Below are 14,981 nucleotides of genomic sequence, written 5' to 3'. Positions count from 1 at the left end.
CAGATGCGGTTTCGCATAGAACGACGTGAACGGTTTACCGTCGGGCGGGGGTGTCGACGGAGGCGGCGGCTGCGGCTCTGGGGTTGCGTTCCCCTTGCCCTTCTTTCTCCGGGGCGAGGGGCCGCCCGTCGACGACGGCTTGGGTTTCTTCTTTGCGGGGTTGGTCGCGGAGCGCGCTTCCTGCAGGAGCTGGCGGGCGGCCCAGGCGTCGACGTCGTTGATGTCCGGGGGTTCGCCGCAGCTGTTTGCGTCGGAGAGGGCGGCGGCGCCGGGGGAGGAGCGGTCGTCGGAGTCGGAGTCCTTGTTGGCGGGGCGGGAGCCGTCGCGACGGCGTTTGGGACGTCGTTTGGGTTGGTCGGAGGGGATGGGGGTGGGGTGGAGGGCGGCGAGGCGGTCCTTTTCGGTCTTGCGTCGCTTTTCTTCTTCTTTCCAGATTTTGAATTTCTAGAGCAGAGGCGGCGATCTCCTTGACGAAGAAGGCGCGTTTGGTCTCGTATTGTTTCTTTTCCTCGTGGTCGGTCAGCGTGCCGATGCCCATGACGCGCGGCCAGTCCTGGCTCTGCAGCTCGTCGAGGAGGCGGTCGAGCTGCTGCTTCTCGTGTTGGGCGCGGTCGCGCTCGATGTTGCGCAGCTGTTTCTCCTGGCGTTCGTTGCGGCGGTGCGCGCGGAAGTAGGTGGCTTCGCTGAGGGGGTCTTCATCTTCGGGATCTTGTTTGCGGGGTTTATGATCGCGAGTTTTGGATGGTGGTTTGTGGTGGGCTTGGGAGGGGAGGGCGATTGTTTCGCAGTCGTGGAGGTGGAGGAGCGGATTGCCGAAGGGGGTGTCGGGGTTGATGTCTGCGAAGGTGAGGGCGGAGTCGGGGGGTTCGGTCAGGTCGTTGATGAGGCGGATGGTGGTGTTGCCGGTGAGGAATTCTGCGCGTGGTAGGTTAGACGCGTGTGCGCTGTTGTCATGATGGAGGTATGCTCTTCGGCGGCTTACCTGGTTTAGGGGGCTCGAGGCTGAGGAGTTGTTCGTAGTTGGGAAAGTAGAGAGCGAGTTCACTTCGTCCTCTGGATGCGCCGTCGTGCGAACGGAGGGAGCGCCGTTGTTCAGGCGCGGGCTTCGCGGCGTCTGCGGGCGCTGGCGTTGATGTTGAGGCTGGTGGTGTCAGTTTTGCGGGGGAATGCGGTGGGTGGTGTTTGGGGCTGTTTGTAGGTGCGCGCTCGGTGGAGAGTCGCGCATTGGTTCTTGCGACTGGTCCATGTCGAGGAGGGCTGGATTCTGTTTGCGCCAGAGCCAGGCGATTCTGGTGGTGCGTGTGTCGAGGTACGGAGGACGGAATTGGTCCGGACGGACGCTTGGAGGAGGTCGCGGGGGAGATGGTATCTAGCGGATCGGGGGATTCACGGGCACCACCGCGCAGGAAGATGGAGGTCGGGGGTGTGGATGAGGCGGAAGTTGTCGTGGTGGTAGTGGTGGTGGCAGTGGGGGTGACATGGCGAGGAAGCAGTCGGCCTTTGGAGAGTGGGGGAGTATGATGGTGGTGGTGGTGGTTTTCCGGGGCGTTGGAGAGGCGCGTGGATGTCCGGCGCGGCAGGTCGGGCGTGGTGGTGTCCAGCAGATCGGGCGAGCTCTGACGCCGACGACGCGGACGATGTGGGGAGGAAGTCGCAGGCGCTACGGACGGACGACGAGGACGCGGCAGAGGAGGATGACTGTTGACGCTGGGGTCGTGGTCGTGATCTTCTTCTCGTCGCACAGGGACTCGGAGAGTTGACCTCGATCGCATGGCCATCACGACATCACAGGGGGCGAATCGACGGGGATGCAAGCGGCAAGAAGGCGGGAAACCGTCACGGGCATGATCCTCGCAGACTTAGCGGGAGACAATGCGCGAGTGCATCTGGAACTCGGAGACGAGGAGGTCTGTTTGGACGACTGAAGCGCATTCCTCCATTCGATCGGAGAAGTTGAAGCTGCGCGTGGACGACAATTTGGGAGATTACCCCGGGTGACGTTATTTACGCGATGACTGGTAGTGCCGGGGGGGTTGAAGACCGTACGGTATGGTACGACGCTGTCTCTTCGTGATACTAATGATGTTTCCTATCTTCTTCTTCTTCTTCTTTTCTTCTCTTCTTCTGTTCCTCTGATTCTATCCATCGTTCATCCTCGATAGTACATCGACTATTCTCTGAGTCTCGAAACTCCTAGTTTCCCCGTCATATCATGTATCAATCCACCCTGTCCCGTCTCACGGACATTTCTCCGGTTCATCCACCGATGACATACTACAGCTCCATTCCATAACCAACAATGAACGTGGAGTCGGCGTTTGTACGCTCCCTCGATGATCAATGGCAATTTCTCCGAGCATTTCTCCGCCGAAAACCGTCCTCGAAACAGCGTCTGCCTCCGCTCCTCTCCCCCTCTTTATGTGGGGTGCGTGGGGGTTCAACTGTGCTCGTCCACCTTCTTATTCCCACCACGGCGTATACATTCTGTCCATAGCCGGTCATGCTAAACGGAGCTCAATGCTTTTCCCCTCCTTGGAACCAACTTCTGGTCGTCGCCTCGTATCCTCTTTGTTCTTAAAGCCCGGGGGACCCTCAGCCTGAGCCGCTTTGTCTTGTCTTCTCCCCGCATTTCCCACTGGTAAGGGCTGGCCCACGTCTTCCACAAACCCCGACTCCAACTCACCAGTATCAAGATCATATCATATACCTATCCATCATGGCCATCAACGGAACCTCCGCACCGCGCCCTCTCACTCCCGGCGTCTACGTCCCGACCGTCGCCTTCTTCGCCAGCCCCAGTGAAGACGTCGACCTCCCCACCGTCGAGAAGCACGCCGCCTACCTCGCCAAGTCCGGAGTTACCGGTCTCGTCGTGCAGGGAAGCAATGGTGAAGCCGTTCACCTGGACCGCGAAGAGCGCAAAGCCATCACCGCGGCCACCCGTCGTGCCCTCGACGCCAGTGGCGCGGAATCCATGCCCTTGATCGTCGGCTGCGGCTCCTCGTCCACCCGCGAAACCATCCAGTTCTGCAAAGACGCCGCCGAGGCTGGCGGTGACGCCACCCTCGTCCTCCCTCCGTCCTACTACAAGGGTCTCGTTAGTACCGAGGCCCTCCGCGAGCACTTCCGCACTGTTGCCTCCGCCTCTCCGATCCCCGTCCTGATCTACAACTTCCCCGGTGCCAGCTCCGGGCTGGACCTCAGCTCCGACGACATTCTCGCGCTGTCGCAACACCCCAACATTGTCGGCGTCAAGCTCACCTGCGGGAACACGGGCAAGCTGGCGCGCGTCGCGGCCGAGGCCAAACCGGGCTTCCTGACCTTTGGCGGATCCGCCGATTTCACACTCCAGACACTCATCGCCGGCGGGGCCGGGATTATCGGCGGCGTCGCGAACCTGATCCCGCGGTCGTGTGTGCGGGTGATGGATCTCTACCGTGCAGGCAAGGTGGAGGAGGCCCAGCGTCTCCAGGCGGTCGTGGCGCGTGCCGACTGGCATGCGATCAAGGGAGGTTATGTGGCGGTCAAGAGTGCGCTGCAGAGCTACCGGGGATACGGAGCACTGCCGCGACGGCCCTGTGTGGAGCCGACGGCGGCGGAGGCAGCGGCGTTGAAGGAGGCGTTTAGCGAGGGCATGGAGATGGAGAGGTCGTTAGAAAAGCTTGCCTAAAGAGATTATGAATGAACATACTTTCCAGTAACACTTTGCTGTGAACGCTTTGATGAGGTAAAACTTAGACCGCCTGATGTGGTCACGTCCGCGTGGTTCAGGTCGCTCATCCTTGGCCAGATAGCTCTTCAGCTCTCAGAGTGGTTTTCTTGGTCAACTCACAGTCAAGTCGCAGTCAGCTGGTCTGGATGGAGAGCGTGCGAAGCAGCCATGGCGTTGGAAGCGGGGTTTGCGGCGTGATCGGATGATTCCTAGTATGTGCGGTTGAGGGTGTGGTGTCAGTGAGTCTGGATTTCCTGACTGTTTTGAGTAGGATTCGCGCGAGTGTAGAGCTCGGTTGGAGATATGGAGGTGGTCAGTTAGCATCCGGTCGAGCGCAGGAAGACAGTGAGGTAGTGTCTATACGAGAGGGTCCAGTATGGAGGAAAATTGGTAGTATCGGGTGGACGGCCAAGAGGTAATAAATTAGATCCTGCAAGATGAAGAATTTCTATGTAAGGTATGTAGAGAATGATGTAACTTGGCGATAAGATGGATAATCGATCCTACGGTGCCGGTGCTAGTGATCCTGATGGTTATCGATTATCTACGTGGGTTACACTTCTCCGCATGTACATATGTAACCTTCCCCAATCGATGGAACCAAAACATTCCATTCCCCTGGCTTCCTCGTGGATTCTCCTTCACAATCTCATCAATCACTCTGCGACAGGAGTGGAGATCGCGGAAGAATGCCTAACCTCCGATCCCTTCATTGACTTTCCGTCATTCCCGTCATTATAGCTCGTTTATTTATATGATCATCGCCCCTTGAACTCACCTTCGAGCCCTCCCCTTTTCACCTCTTCTTCTCTGTTTCTCTCATGCAGAACACGCTCTTTTTTCATCTTCATCATTAATTCTATCGTCATCATGCGTCTCGCTGCTCTCGGGACCGTGTTGTTGACGGCCGCGACCTCGGTCGTCGCCGTCAAGGTCAATCCTCTGCCTGCGCCGCGTAACATCACCTGGGGATCGTCAGGTCCCAAACATCTGGCCGGCCCGCTCACCCTGCGGTCCAACGGCGACACGCATGATTCCATTCTTTCCAACGGCTGGAATCGCGCGTGGCACTCCATTGCCGCCCTGAGATGGACTCCCGCCGCCGTTGAGGCCCCCATCTCGTCATTTGAGCCGTTTCCTACCGCCACTGCCAGTGCGTCCAAAGCCAAACGGGCGTCGGCATCTCTGCAGTACGTCGACGTGCACGTCAAAGACAAGAAAGCCGATCTCCAGCACGGCGTGGACGAGTCCTACACCCTCGACATCGCGGAGGGCTCGAATGCCATCAAGGTCAGGGCCCAAACCGTCTGGGGCGCGCTCCACGCCTTCACGACCATCCAGCAGATCATCATCTCCGACAACAACCTGGGCTTGATCGTGGAGCAGCCGGTGCATATCGAAGATGCGCCGCTGTATCCGTACCGCGGCATCATGCTCGACACCGGTCGAAACTTCATCTCGCTCCCCAAGATCTTCGAACAGCTGGACGGCATGTCGCTCTCCAAGCTCAACGTGCTCCACTGGCATCTGGATGACACGCAGTCGTGGCCCGTGGTCGTCCAAGCCTACCCGCAAATGATCAAGGATGCGTACTCGCCGCGCGAGACGTACTCGCGGCAGGACATGCGTCGCGTCGTCGAGTACGCCCGCGCCCGCGGCATTCGCGTGATCCCCGAAGTCGACATGCCCAGCCATTCCGCCGCCGGCTGGCAGCAGGTTGACCCCGAAATTGTCACCTGCGTGCACTCCTGGTGGTCGAACGATGACTGGCCGCTCCACACGGCGGTCGAGCCGAACCCGGGCCAGCTGGATATCATCAACAACAAGACGTACGAAGTGGTCGGCAACGTGTACCGGGAGCTGTCGCAAATCTTTTCCGACCACTGGTTCCACGTCGGCGCGGACGAGATCCAGCCCAACTGCTTCAACTTCAGCCGGTACGTGACGGAATGGTTCGCCGAGGACCCCTCGCGCACCTACAACGACCTGTCGCAGTACTGGGTAGACCATGCCGTGCCCATGTTCCAGAATGTCAGCAAGGACCGCCGTCTCGTCATGTGGGAAGACATCGTACTGTCGACGGAACACGCACACCACGTGCCCAAGAACATCGTCATGCAGAGCTGGAACAACGGGCTCGAGTACATCTCGAACCTGACGGCGAACGGCTACGACGTGATCGTGTCCTCGTCGGACTTTTTGTACCTCGACTGTGGCAAGGGCGGCTTCGTCACCAACGACCCGCGCTACGACGTGATGGCCAACCCGGACCCCAGCACGCCCAACTTCAACTACCAGGGCAACGGCGGCTCGTGGTGCGCGCCGTACAAGACGTGGCAGCGCATCTACGACTACGACTTTACGACGAACCTCACGGACGCCCAGGCCAAGCACATCGTCGGCGCGACCGCGCCCCTGTGGAGCGAGCAGGTCGACGACGTGACCGTGTCCAGCAGTTTCTGGCCGCGCGCCGCCGCGCTGGCCGAGCTGGTGTGGTCGGGCAACCGGGACGCGGCCGGCCACAAGCGCACGACCCTGATGACGCAGCGTCTCTTGAACTTCCGCGAGTATCTGGTGGCCAACGGGGTGATGGCGACGGCGCTGGTGCCAAAGTACTGCCTGCAGCACCCGCACGCGTGCGATCTGTACCGGAACCAGAGTGCTGTTCAGTAATGGGTTTATAGTTTTGACGCGATGGCGATCATCTAGCTAGGTGGTAGACACATTAAATCCGTACATTCTATATCCATACTTCTACCTAACATATCGCCCGCCCTGCATTGTACCCTCAAGCCAATACGGGAGTCCATCAGTCACCGCACTACTAGCGACTAGCGATCAACTATCCAGTCCAAACCCAAATCTACCCGCCAATCTGCACGCTCTCGTCATCAGATGAAAGCAGGACTCGTGTCCTATCGAACACAAAGGGGACCAAGGGGACCAAGGGGACCACCCCGAGAATTCCGAGCCAAACGCGCCGCACTGATTTGTCGACGCTTGCCACATCACCAGCGCGCATCCTCCATCCCCCCCTACCTACTCTTACCACCTTGGGTCTAGACTGCATGCATTGTGCCGAGTCGTGCGCCGCGAACCATCCTCCGGACTGTGCATCCTTAGGTACGGGTAGGTATCGACTGTACAGACCATCATGGACCGTGGGATTGACGTCGTGCATGCATGCCATGACGGACAGTCGGGGGGACACTTTGCCACTTGGAGGGGTTAGGTTATCCTCTCGTCAAGTCGAGTCGAGTCGACGGTCATCTCGCTTGACAGCCGACCGACAGGGGACGCTGGCCAATCGACGGCCCCGAAGCGCCGTAAGCAGGCAGCGTGGGAGGCCTGACCCGCGACCGTTGTGCTTATCCGGCCGGAAAGGGGCATGCCAGACGAGATGGGAGCCGGGGTCATGCCATTTGAATGTACTCTGTACGGTTAGGTTGGGGGTGGTAGACCATTGTGGGCGAGAGCTCGTATCGGTGCTGTGGTTTATGTACTTGAAGGGGCTCGTTATATATATAAACTGCCACAGTACCTAGATAGTTAGTTCCGAGGCGCATCTACCTATGTACATAGCTACCTATACCTAGGTGCATTATATCTTGTTTGTCATCCGACCCAAGTCCCCGGGTCCGCATCCTGTCGACACTCTCTGATCCGTACGGAGTATGTCTTCCTCCAGGATCGCTCACTGCAGGTACACGGTGAAAGCCGACGCTAAGCAAACCGCAGAGTCATTTGACACCAAGAGCCGACCCACGACACCGCCTCATCCACATCCCCCCTCGTAATAATACCTAGGTACCTAGGTACAGTACATAATACTAACTACTCCGTAGGGGCGACAGATCTCGGACCCGACGAGCACCGGCCATCATAGGCCGACTGAGCCACGCCCTAGCCCGTATCGAGGGCCGATCGGCCGAGGGTGCACAGCGAGGTGTCTGGAAGCGGTTAGCGCAGGAATCGACGGCACGATGGGATCGCAGATCGGCGGTGGATCCGCTCGGTCCAGGAGGGTGATTGGCTGTGGGAGTGGGTTGGGGCTTGCTCGATGTGATCGGCCAATGGGGTCATCGGCGATGCATCACCACTTCCCTAGATCGGTAGAGAGATAATCTACTTCTGGAGTAGTGTGTGTTAACTCTTTACAGAAGGGGATTCCATCCGTCCGACGGGTGGAGCGCAGTATCTAGCCACCTAGGTAAGGTAAAGTATGTGATGATTTTTTTCCCCCTGGTCGTACTATTGACCAATTCCTATTGTTTGTAGCCGCTCGCGGAATTTGTTTCCGATCGATATACGATCGGACCGCTGGAACTACTGTGTGATATCGACGAACCTGAATCATGTTCCTACCTGTCTCAATATTATCCACCATTCATCCCCGACTAGGTTAATCATGTGTCCGCATAGGACCCCGACGGACGGCAGAAATGCCGCAGCTCGCAGGATTGGTTCGACTCGCGTGGAGGTGATAGGCTCTGGCTACCCACCCGCAGTCCCTCGGCTACGATGCAGATCAACCCGGCGCACTGGAAGGTCGATCAGGACGCTCCAGTCCTAGTCCTCGATGTATCCCGCACGTCGTCCTCTGACTACTGTGTACTCCATCCGAGGTAGGAGCTGGCACCACACGGATGTCCTCCGTCGACAAGATCCCACTGTCTCACCTCACGGCCGTCTCGACCCGCCACTGTCGCGGCAGATGCAACCCCAGATAGCCCACGAGAACCCGATTCGACGCGGTGCATTGGCGCGAGTCTAATGTGTCTACCCGGCGATCGATCGGACGGGTCTGGGCTTGCTCCCGGACCGGGAGGGGGTTCAATAGTCTGTCTTCACCACATGGCTGCGTACGACCACCAGGTCTGTAGATGCCTGGATAGGTCCAGATGACCTGGTAATGACGACACGATGACACCCTCTCCCTCGACATGTTTTTGCCTGCGCAAATCCGGCAATGGCGCGCCAGACGCAGGGGGCCCATGTGATGGGGTTCTGCATGGGATGTGACGGAGGCAATAGCGACATGCGTGAGAATTCAAATCGTCTGCATCGCTACCGCAGGAGACTGGGAGACGCGCGAGACCCGCGGCATGCAGCAAGGCAATGTACCCGGTGCAGTCGGGGCCCCGCTTGCGAGGCCTCTGCCCACTTTACAGTGGTCGGGGGTGTGAATCCAGGAGTGCACGGTGCATGCATCCAAGATGATCACAGGTGGAGCCAGCCGTCAAGCTTGCGGCGTCCATGGTCAGAGTCTCGGTGCAATCTGAATGGAGATGCGGAATACAATACGAACGAAGAGAGACATGGCGGTCCCAGGGGGGAGGTACTGATCCAGACACCTGGGTCAGCCGATCGCTGGGCGGACGCCCCTCGCTTACAGGCCCTCCCTGCTGGCCGACCATCATCAACAACCGCAGTCGAGACTAATGTCGACCGCCACGGAATGTAATCTGCGCCGGGCATGGTCCTTCCACACTGGGAAATAGACGCAATCAGTGCACGACAGCCGACGCGGCCATTAATCAAGTCTGGAGACTAGCGCGTCCCCCGGCTTGGGACGATGGCAGCACCATGCGGGCGCTAGATCTACTAGTCCGAGGGGCCATAGCGGTCAGAGCTTGGATTCGCGCGGACAGGACAAGCTGTCAGGGGAATGGGAAACGTGGACGGACCGCTTGTCAGTTGCACGGTTCGGGTAGACTAGTAGATTTCTTGTCATGCCGGGGAGATGGGGGTGATTTGGAATACTGCCTGGGATACATCATGGAGGTCCGATTAGGGCCGCGGGACGGCTATCTGATCGTTGGATGATATGAAAATCCCACGGAGTACTCCGTAGGATAATATTTCCCCTGAGCGACAATAGGAGGAAAAAGGGGCGGTTTGCTGTCAGATCCTTCTACCCACTCTGACAATTGATAGGTAACATAGGTAACATTGCTATATCCCGAGTCCTCTGCAGGCAACGGCGTGTCTGCATCGCTCTGGCAACCATCCCCTAAAACACTGCAGTACTTCGTAGTGATGGGTTGCAAACTCCGTCCCAACAGAATGGAATGACGCCGACCAGGATGCCCTGGTTTCGCCTCGGTTTCACCGATGCAGGACTGTGTTCTGGAAGCCTTCCTACGCATCCTACTGGCGACTGCAGGGGGTCGCATCCCAGCAACGCCATGCATCCACCGCCATGGATCATACGGGGAACACGACTGACAGGATAACTATTCAGTTGAGACGGCCAGTCCGAGAGAAGGAAAAATCAACCCTCCTCCTGACGATTTACCCAACGGAGCAAGCACTCAACCACTTGTTTAGGAATGAAGTGGATCAGCGGCCGATCCGGATCTCCACCTTTCAGACAGCCACGAGACACAAAAACAAGGGGACCGCTCGAGACGTGGCCGCCGGGAGCTTCCTCCGCGCTACCATTGCCGACACCATTCCTAGCGGCTGCTCCTTACCTTGTGCGAATCGACACGCAGTTGGGGGCCAAATACCGTCCACCTCGACCGGTGCGACCAACGCAGACCCCTGTATCAAGATACGAGAGCACATGGGCCTGGCCCAGACGCAGCGCGGTGCTCCCTGCGAGGCGGTTGTGGGGTGGGGAGTGTGGAGGCTTTGACATGTCGGCCATGGGGGCGTTTTCCGTCACCTGACGGTCAACTGACAGGGGGGAGGCTATAATTATCAGGGTGTAATTATATATTCGAGCAATAATAGGGATGTTGTATAGGGCAGGATGTCCCTGGATTCGAGGCTCCTGCTGCAATGGGTTGGGAGGAAACCTTCACGATGGGAACAAAACAAAAAAAACTCGCGGCTCGGAACCCATCCCCAACGTCGGGCTCGGCTCCTAATTTTAGAGACTCCCTCCAGGGCGTGCGGTCGAATCAGCGCCCGCCAATGGACATGTCCGATGGATGCGTGGAGATCCTTTCCTTATCTGGCGAGACACAGGCGATCTGTTTCCTCTCTGGGACGAATAGGGCTCTGGTCGCAACACATGGGGACAGGGTTGCTGCTCGTCTGTCAGTCATGCCAGGAGTGCACCGTCTGTACGACAACGCTCATGGGTACGGAGCAGATCTGGTCGGGCGAGTGGCTGGGCGGCTTGTGTTTTTCTTCTGGTGTTTCCGATTTGGACTGCCAACACATTCCTACTCGAATGATGCAGTGGTCCAGAGCCTTATCAATAAAGTTTGGTACAGGACACACGAGATCTTGGTGGGATCTTAGTTCCAGACGGCAGGTATCCATGGACGCCCGCAATCTTACTTGGATCATTTAAGTTACACATTGGGTCCGCCACGTGCGAGGACTCTGGTGCTCACTGCTGACCTTGCATGTTCGTAAATGTACGAGATGCTGGGGTGGTTCGATGATCGTGTTGGAATGTACGCACTGAAGCGCCAATGGCTTGGGTGAGACCATTCTCCGTTGGTAATCGGAATGTCAAGTTGGAGAGGGTATACTAAGGTACCTTAGTAGTAGTGACCATTATAGTACAATAGTCTCAATCCGTGTTTGTGTTTGTTGCCCAGCGGAAATATATACATCGACTCGAACATCGCCTAATCCCCGAACTAATCCCCGAATCGACAGGTCACCATAACATCATCATTCTAGAAACAGCACGATGTCGATCCAGTCACCGCCAGACTGCAGGTGAAAAAAAAAAAACCTCCGGACAATATCCGGCACCCATGCACCGCCATTCCTCCACCGGAAGATAGACTTTTCCTTACAAAACCCACCCGACCCGTCGGTCAGTTCCACGGCGCTTGTGGACGGTGTGGCAGGGCACGAACCATGACATAACGTCCCCTGCATGCTGCCGGGGTCTCGCCGGAAAACCAGGCAACAAAGCGGTGTAAAAATAACCCTGCTGCGCCTCGGTGGGCGTCTCGGCTCCCTAGCGCACGGCGATCTGCCAATAGGAGCCCGGGATGATCCGCGCGCTGGCACGCGATAGGCTCAATTATTGTGGCTGAGAGGGAGGTGTGGCGCTAACTCGAGGATGAGCGTGGGTTCCTCACCGACCAGGCGCTAGGGGAACTCCGTATGCGGCCTTCCCAATGCGACTAGCGCGGACGAGCCAAAGGAGCTTAATTGTTCGGGGTCTCCGCTGTGTTGTCATTCGTGTTTACCCTGCCCGGAAAAACGGATCGTTACCCAACCAGACGACTTGACGCCATATCTCGCGACTGCAATCTTTTCCAGCCTTGCATCAGCCACAGCGACCCCACTCCAGACATTCCTCACCATGTTTGACATGCGTGGTGGTGCCTTTCGCTTAGCCTGGACGATCGGGGAATAGGCTGTCAGAGGATGAAGGTGACCCCATTTTCCACGATGATTGCCAACCCGCTAACGGATTTACGTCGGAGTTGACATATCCACTTCACATGGCGACGAGAAGGGAAAGTCGTCCACGACAACGGAACGTGTCATTCATTCCCGGCGTCCTGTTTTCCAGAAGACAGGACAAAACGAAGATGTCATGGCGATCATTATTGGCCCTGCATGAATGATCCCAATCTTACAGGCTATTTGCTATTCGTAACCTCCCCTCCGAAGAGCAAACAGGCATTGTACTCCCACCCTCGGGACAAGTGCGGCTCTGTGAAAGAAAAGAAATCAACAAAGGCAGATGATTGACCCCAGCGACCGCCCTAAATGAGAATCCTCTTCCCGTCTGGAACCATCTGGCGGCGGTGATTGGCCCCTCCGCCTCGTAGTTCGATGCCGCTTCATTTTCCGCGTCAGGGTCTGTCGGCCAATCATTCCGATGCCACCCAATGCACGTTGTCTGAAACCATCCCAAAGCGAAAACGAAGAAAAAAACAAAACGAAAAAGGGGTGGAGAGCGCGGATACGGTGGAGCTGAACTCGAGGGTAAGATCGTCGTCCAGAGGTGACGGAGTAGACCAGTGGTTGCGGTGCGCTGCTCACTACTCGGAGCCGGCGGCCGCTGGTTCGATCCCAGATGGTTCTAGTTCGTCGCGACTAGCTCCCCCTCTCAGGGTGGTGAGGAGGGTGATCGGAACCGAAGTGACGGGACGGGGGAGTTGCGCTACCCTGCCAAGAGCATTCTCACCTCCTGCATCTGGACTGAGCAGGTTTACCCCCCGGAGGGAGTCGATCAGCCCGTTCTTGACAGGTTGACAGCCATTTCTTTTTTTTCTTTGTTTCGTTACTAACTTACCGTCCAGGTCGATCACCACTGCCTCATGGCCGGTGAAAGCCTATCCGCCCCGTGATAAGATGGTGCAGGCTGCAGCGACTATTGAGGATTATCGTCGAGAGGAGGACCGAGTGCGATGATGTCGATTTCAAATCCGGGATTCAGTGACGGACGACTAGTAAGTACCACGACTTCCTCTTTCGGGCGGGATTAGTGAGATGGACGGAGAAATTTGCCACCATCTTATCAGAGACAATATTGATTGCTGATTTGATTTTATTTTCTTTTCCCAAAGAGGAAGAGACTAATGTTGATGCCAAGTTGTCGATGGTCCAAGTGCCACGGACTTGCCGATGACATTTGCGGATACGAATGTCAGGAATGTCGGAGCGATGCGTCCGGAGAACGGCGTCTCCGTGATGCAGGGTAATACATGATCATGTAAGGTATTGCAGGGGTGGTAGTGTTGTTTTCTATGCTGATTCATTCTAATAATTCGATCCAGAGTTTTTTTTTTATTTTATTTGTTTATTTATTTTGATGATTATTATAATCTAGGTATTATATTCAATACGCAGGAACCAGAAACAAAATCTCATAGGGCCTAACTAATCCAGACCGATTCAACCACCAAAGCGTGAGGGCTCTGAGTTTGGGGGGCTTCTGTAAATGGATTGGTCCGGCCCAAGTGGATCGTGGTCAGATGGGAGCCTGACATCCATGGATGATTTTCTGCATACGTAGTACGGAAGAGGGTCAGGATTTCCGAGAAAAAATATGGAGATCAAATGAATTGAAAGATGGAGCTGTCTGGCGTCATAGAGGAAGAGTGGAGGGTCTTCACCAGCATTAGGCGATCTATCGATGGCTGCAGAAGAAACAAAGCAATCCAAAAGCAAAGAGAAACCGAGCAAACCCATGATTTCATTTTCTATTTTCTGGCTGGAGGAAGAAAAAACAAAAAAGGAATCTGGTCGATCGCTAATAATACCAATAATAATAATAATCAGTTCCCCGGCTTGAGTAGAATTACCTTACCTGGAGAGGATAATACACAGACAAAAATACTAGGCGCTGTTCACTGCCCTGCCCCTGCACGCCCGACTGCCCCACTTCCCCTGTTCTGATTGATTGCGATTATTTTATTCCATGAATTTTATTTTTACTTTTACTTTTATTTTTATATTTTATTTTTAATCTAGATTTTTATTTATTTACTTATTATTATTATTATTATTTTTTTTTTCCCTCTCTCCCTCATCCACCACCACCATCATCGGCATCATCCACCCATCATCCACTCTCCACCCCAGTCGGTTTGGACACCGCACTAACGACCTTCCCTGCTGCGCATTTCACCTCCAGTAGTCTGGATGGCCAGTCTTTAGCGTCGCGACTTAGTTCGTTCGTAGTTAGTCAAATCCACTGCCTTTCCAGATGCCACACTTTGCTCCCATAGGGCCAGCAATCAAATCACTGAACATTTAACAATGCTTTTACTCCCACCCCTCTCCTCCATTATTATTACTCCCGTGCAGACCTCTTTCTTCTCTTCTCTTCTCCTCCTCTTCCTCTCAGACAGGGTGATTGCTCTTTAATCCCGAAGAGTCCCTTCTGATTCCTCCTTCGCCTCTGGTCCCTTGGTGTTCATCCTTCACTGCGCCTCTTAAGATAATCGGCGTTAAGACTATCTGCAGTCGCCACCCCCAGACCGACGGCCCCAGACATTTATACTCCTCGGACTCTCTTCCTGTCTCCAATTCTCCCTCCTCCCACTACCTCTTGAGGGTGTGTGCACACCAATCCCCCGACATCCTCCGCACATCCTGTACTGTACGTACGTACGTTGGTACATGCGCACTAGTCCTGGATTGCAACGTCCCATTCTCCCTGCGAGGCAACCACCCATCCCTATCGGAGATACCGACCTTGCATTGAACCCACCGAGTATGTTCCCTGCAGTCGGTACATCCATGCCAATGCTTAATGTTCAATGTTGAGATCAACCCCACAAGACATACTGACTGACTCTTCTGGCGCCGAAGATCTCGCTTCTCACATTTCAAT

General features: G+C 55.9%; 4 protein-coding genes across 4 annotated transcripts; 3 read left to right on the top strand and 1 right to left on the bottom strand.

Annotated features, from left to right (window-relative positions):
* Positions 1-34: 34 nt before the first annotated feature.
* On the bottom strand, positions 35-1,778 carry ATEG_00125 (acetyltransferase SAS4-like domain-containing protein; the record flags this gene model as incomplete). Its single annotated transcript, XM_001210211.1, has 2 exons — positions 35-915; positions 983-1,778. The coding sequence occupies 2 exons, from the start codon at positions 1,776-1,778 to the stop codon at positions 35-37; spliced, it is 1,677 nt and encodes a 558-aa protein (XP_001210211.1).
* Positions 1,779-2,716: 938 nt separating this feature from the next.
* ATEG_00124 (dihydrodipicolinate synthase family protein) lies at positions 2,717-3,670 on the top strand (the record flags this gene model as incomplete). The annotated part of the gene is made up of 1 exon (XM_001210210.1): positions 2,717-3,670. The coding sequence occupies one exon, from the start codon at positions 2,717-2,719 to the stop codon at positions 3,668-3,670; it is 954 nt and encodes a 317-aa protein (XP_001210210.1).
* Positions 3,671-4,582: 912 nt separating this feature from the next.
* On the top strand, positions 4,583-6,385 carry ATEG_00123 (beta-N-acetylhexosaminidase; the record flags this gene model as incomplete). Its single annotated transcript, XM_001210209.1, has 1 exon — positions 4,583-6,385. One exon carries the CDS (start codon positions 4,583-4,585, stop codon positions 6,383-6,385), a length of 1,803 nt encoding a protein of 600 aa, XP_001210209.1.
* Positions 6,386-9,914: 3,529 nt separating this feature from the next.
* On the top strand, positions 9,915-10,352 carry ATEG_00122 (uncharacterized protein; the record flags this gene model as incomplete). The annotated part of the gene is made up of 1 exon (XM_001210208.1): positions 9,915-10,352. One exon carries the CDS (start codon positions 9,915-9,917, stop codon positions 10,350-10,352), a length of 438 nt encoding a protein of 145 aa, XP_001210208.1.
* Between the last annotated feature and the right edge of the window lie 4,629 nt (positions 10,353-14,981).

Source organism: Aspergillus terreus, genomic scaffold (assembly GCF_000149615.1).
Source record: "Aspergillus terreus NIH2624 scaffold_1 genomic scaffold, whole genome shotgun sequence".
In the NCBI taxonomy this organism is placed as follows: Eukaryota; Fungi; Ascomycota; class Eurotiomycetes; order Eurotiales; family Aspergillaceae; genus Aspergillus; species Aspergillus terreus.
Note: the sequence above shows the minus strand (reverse complement) of the source record. Positions and strands in the feature narration are given on the sequence as shown.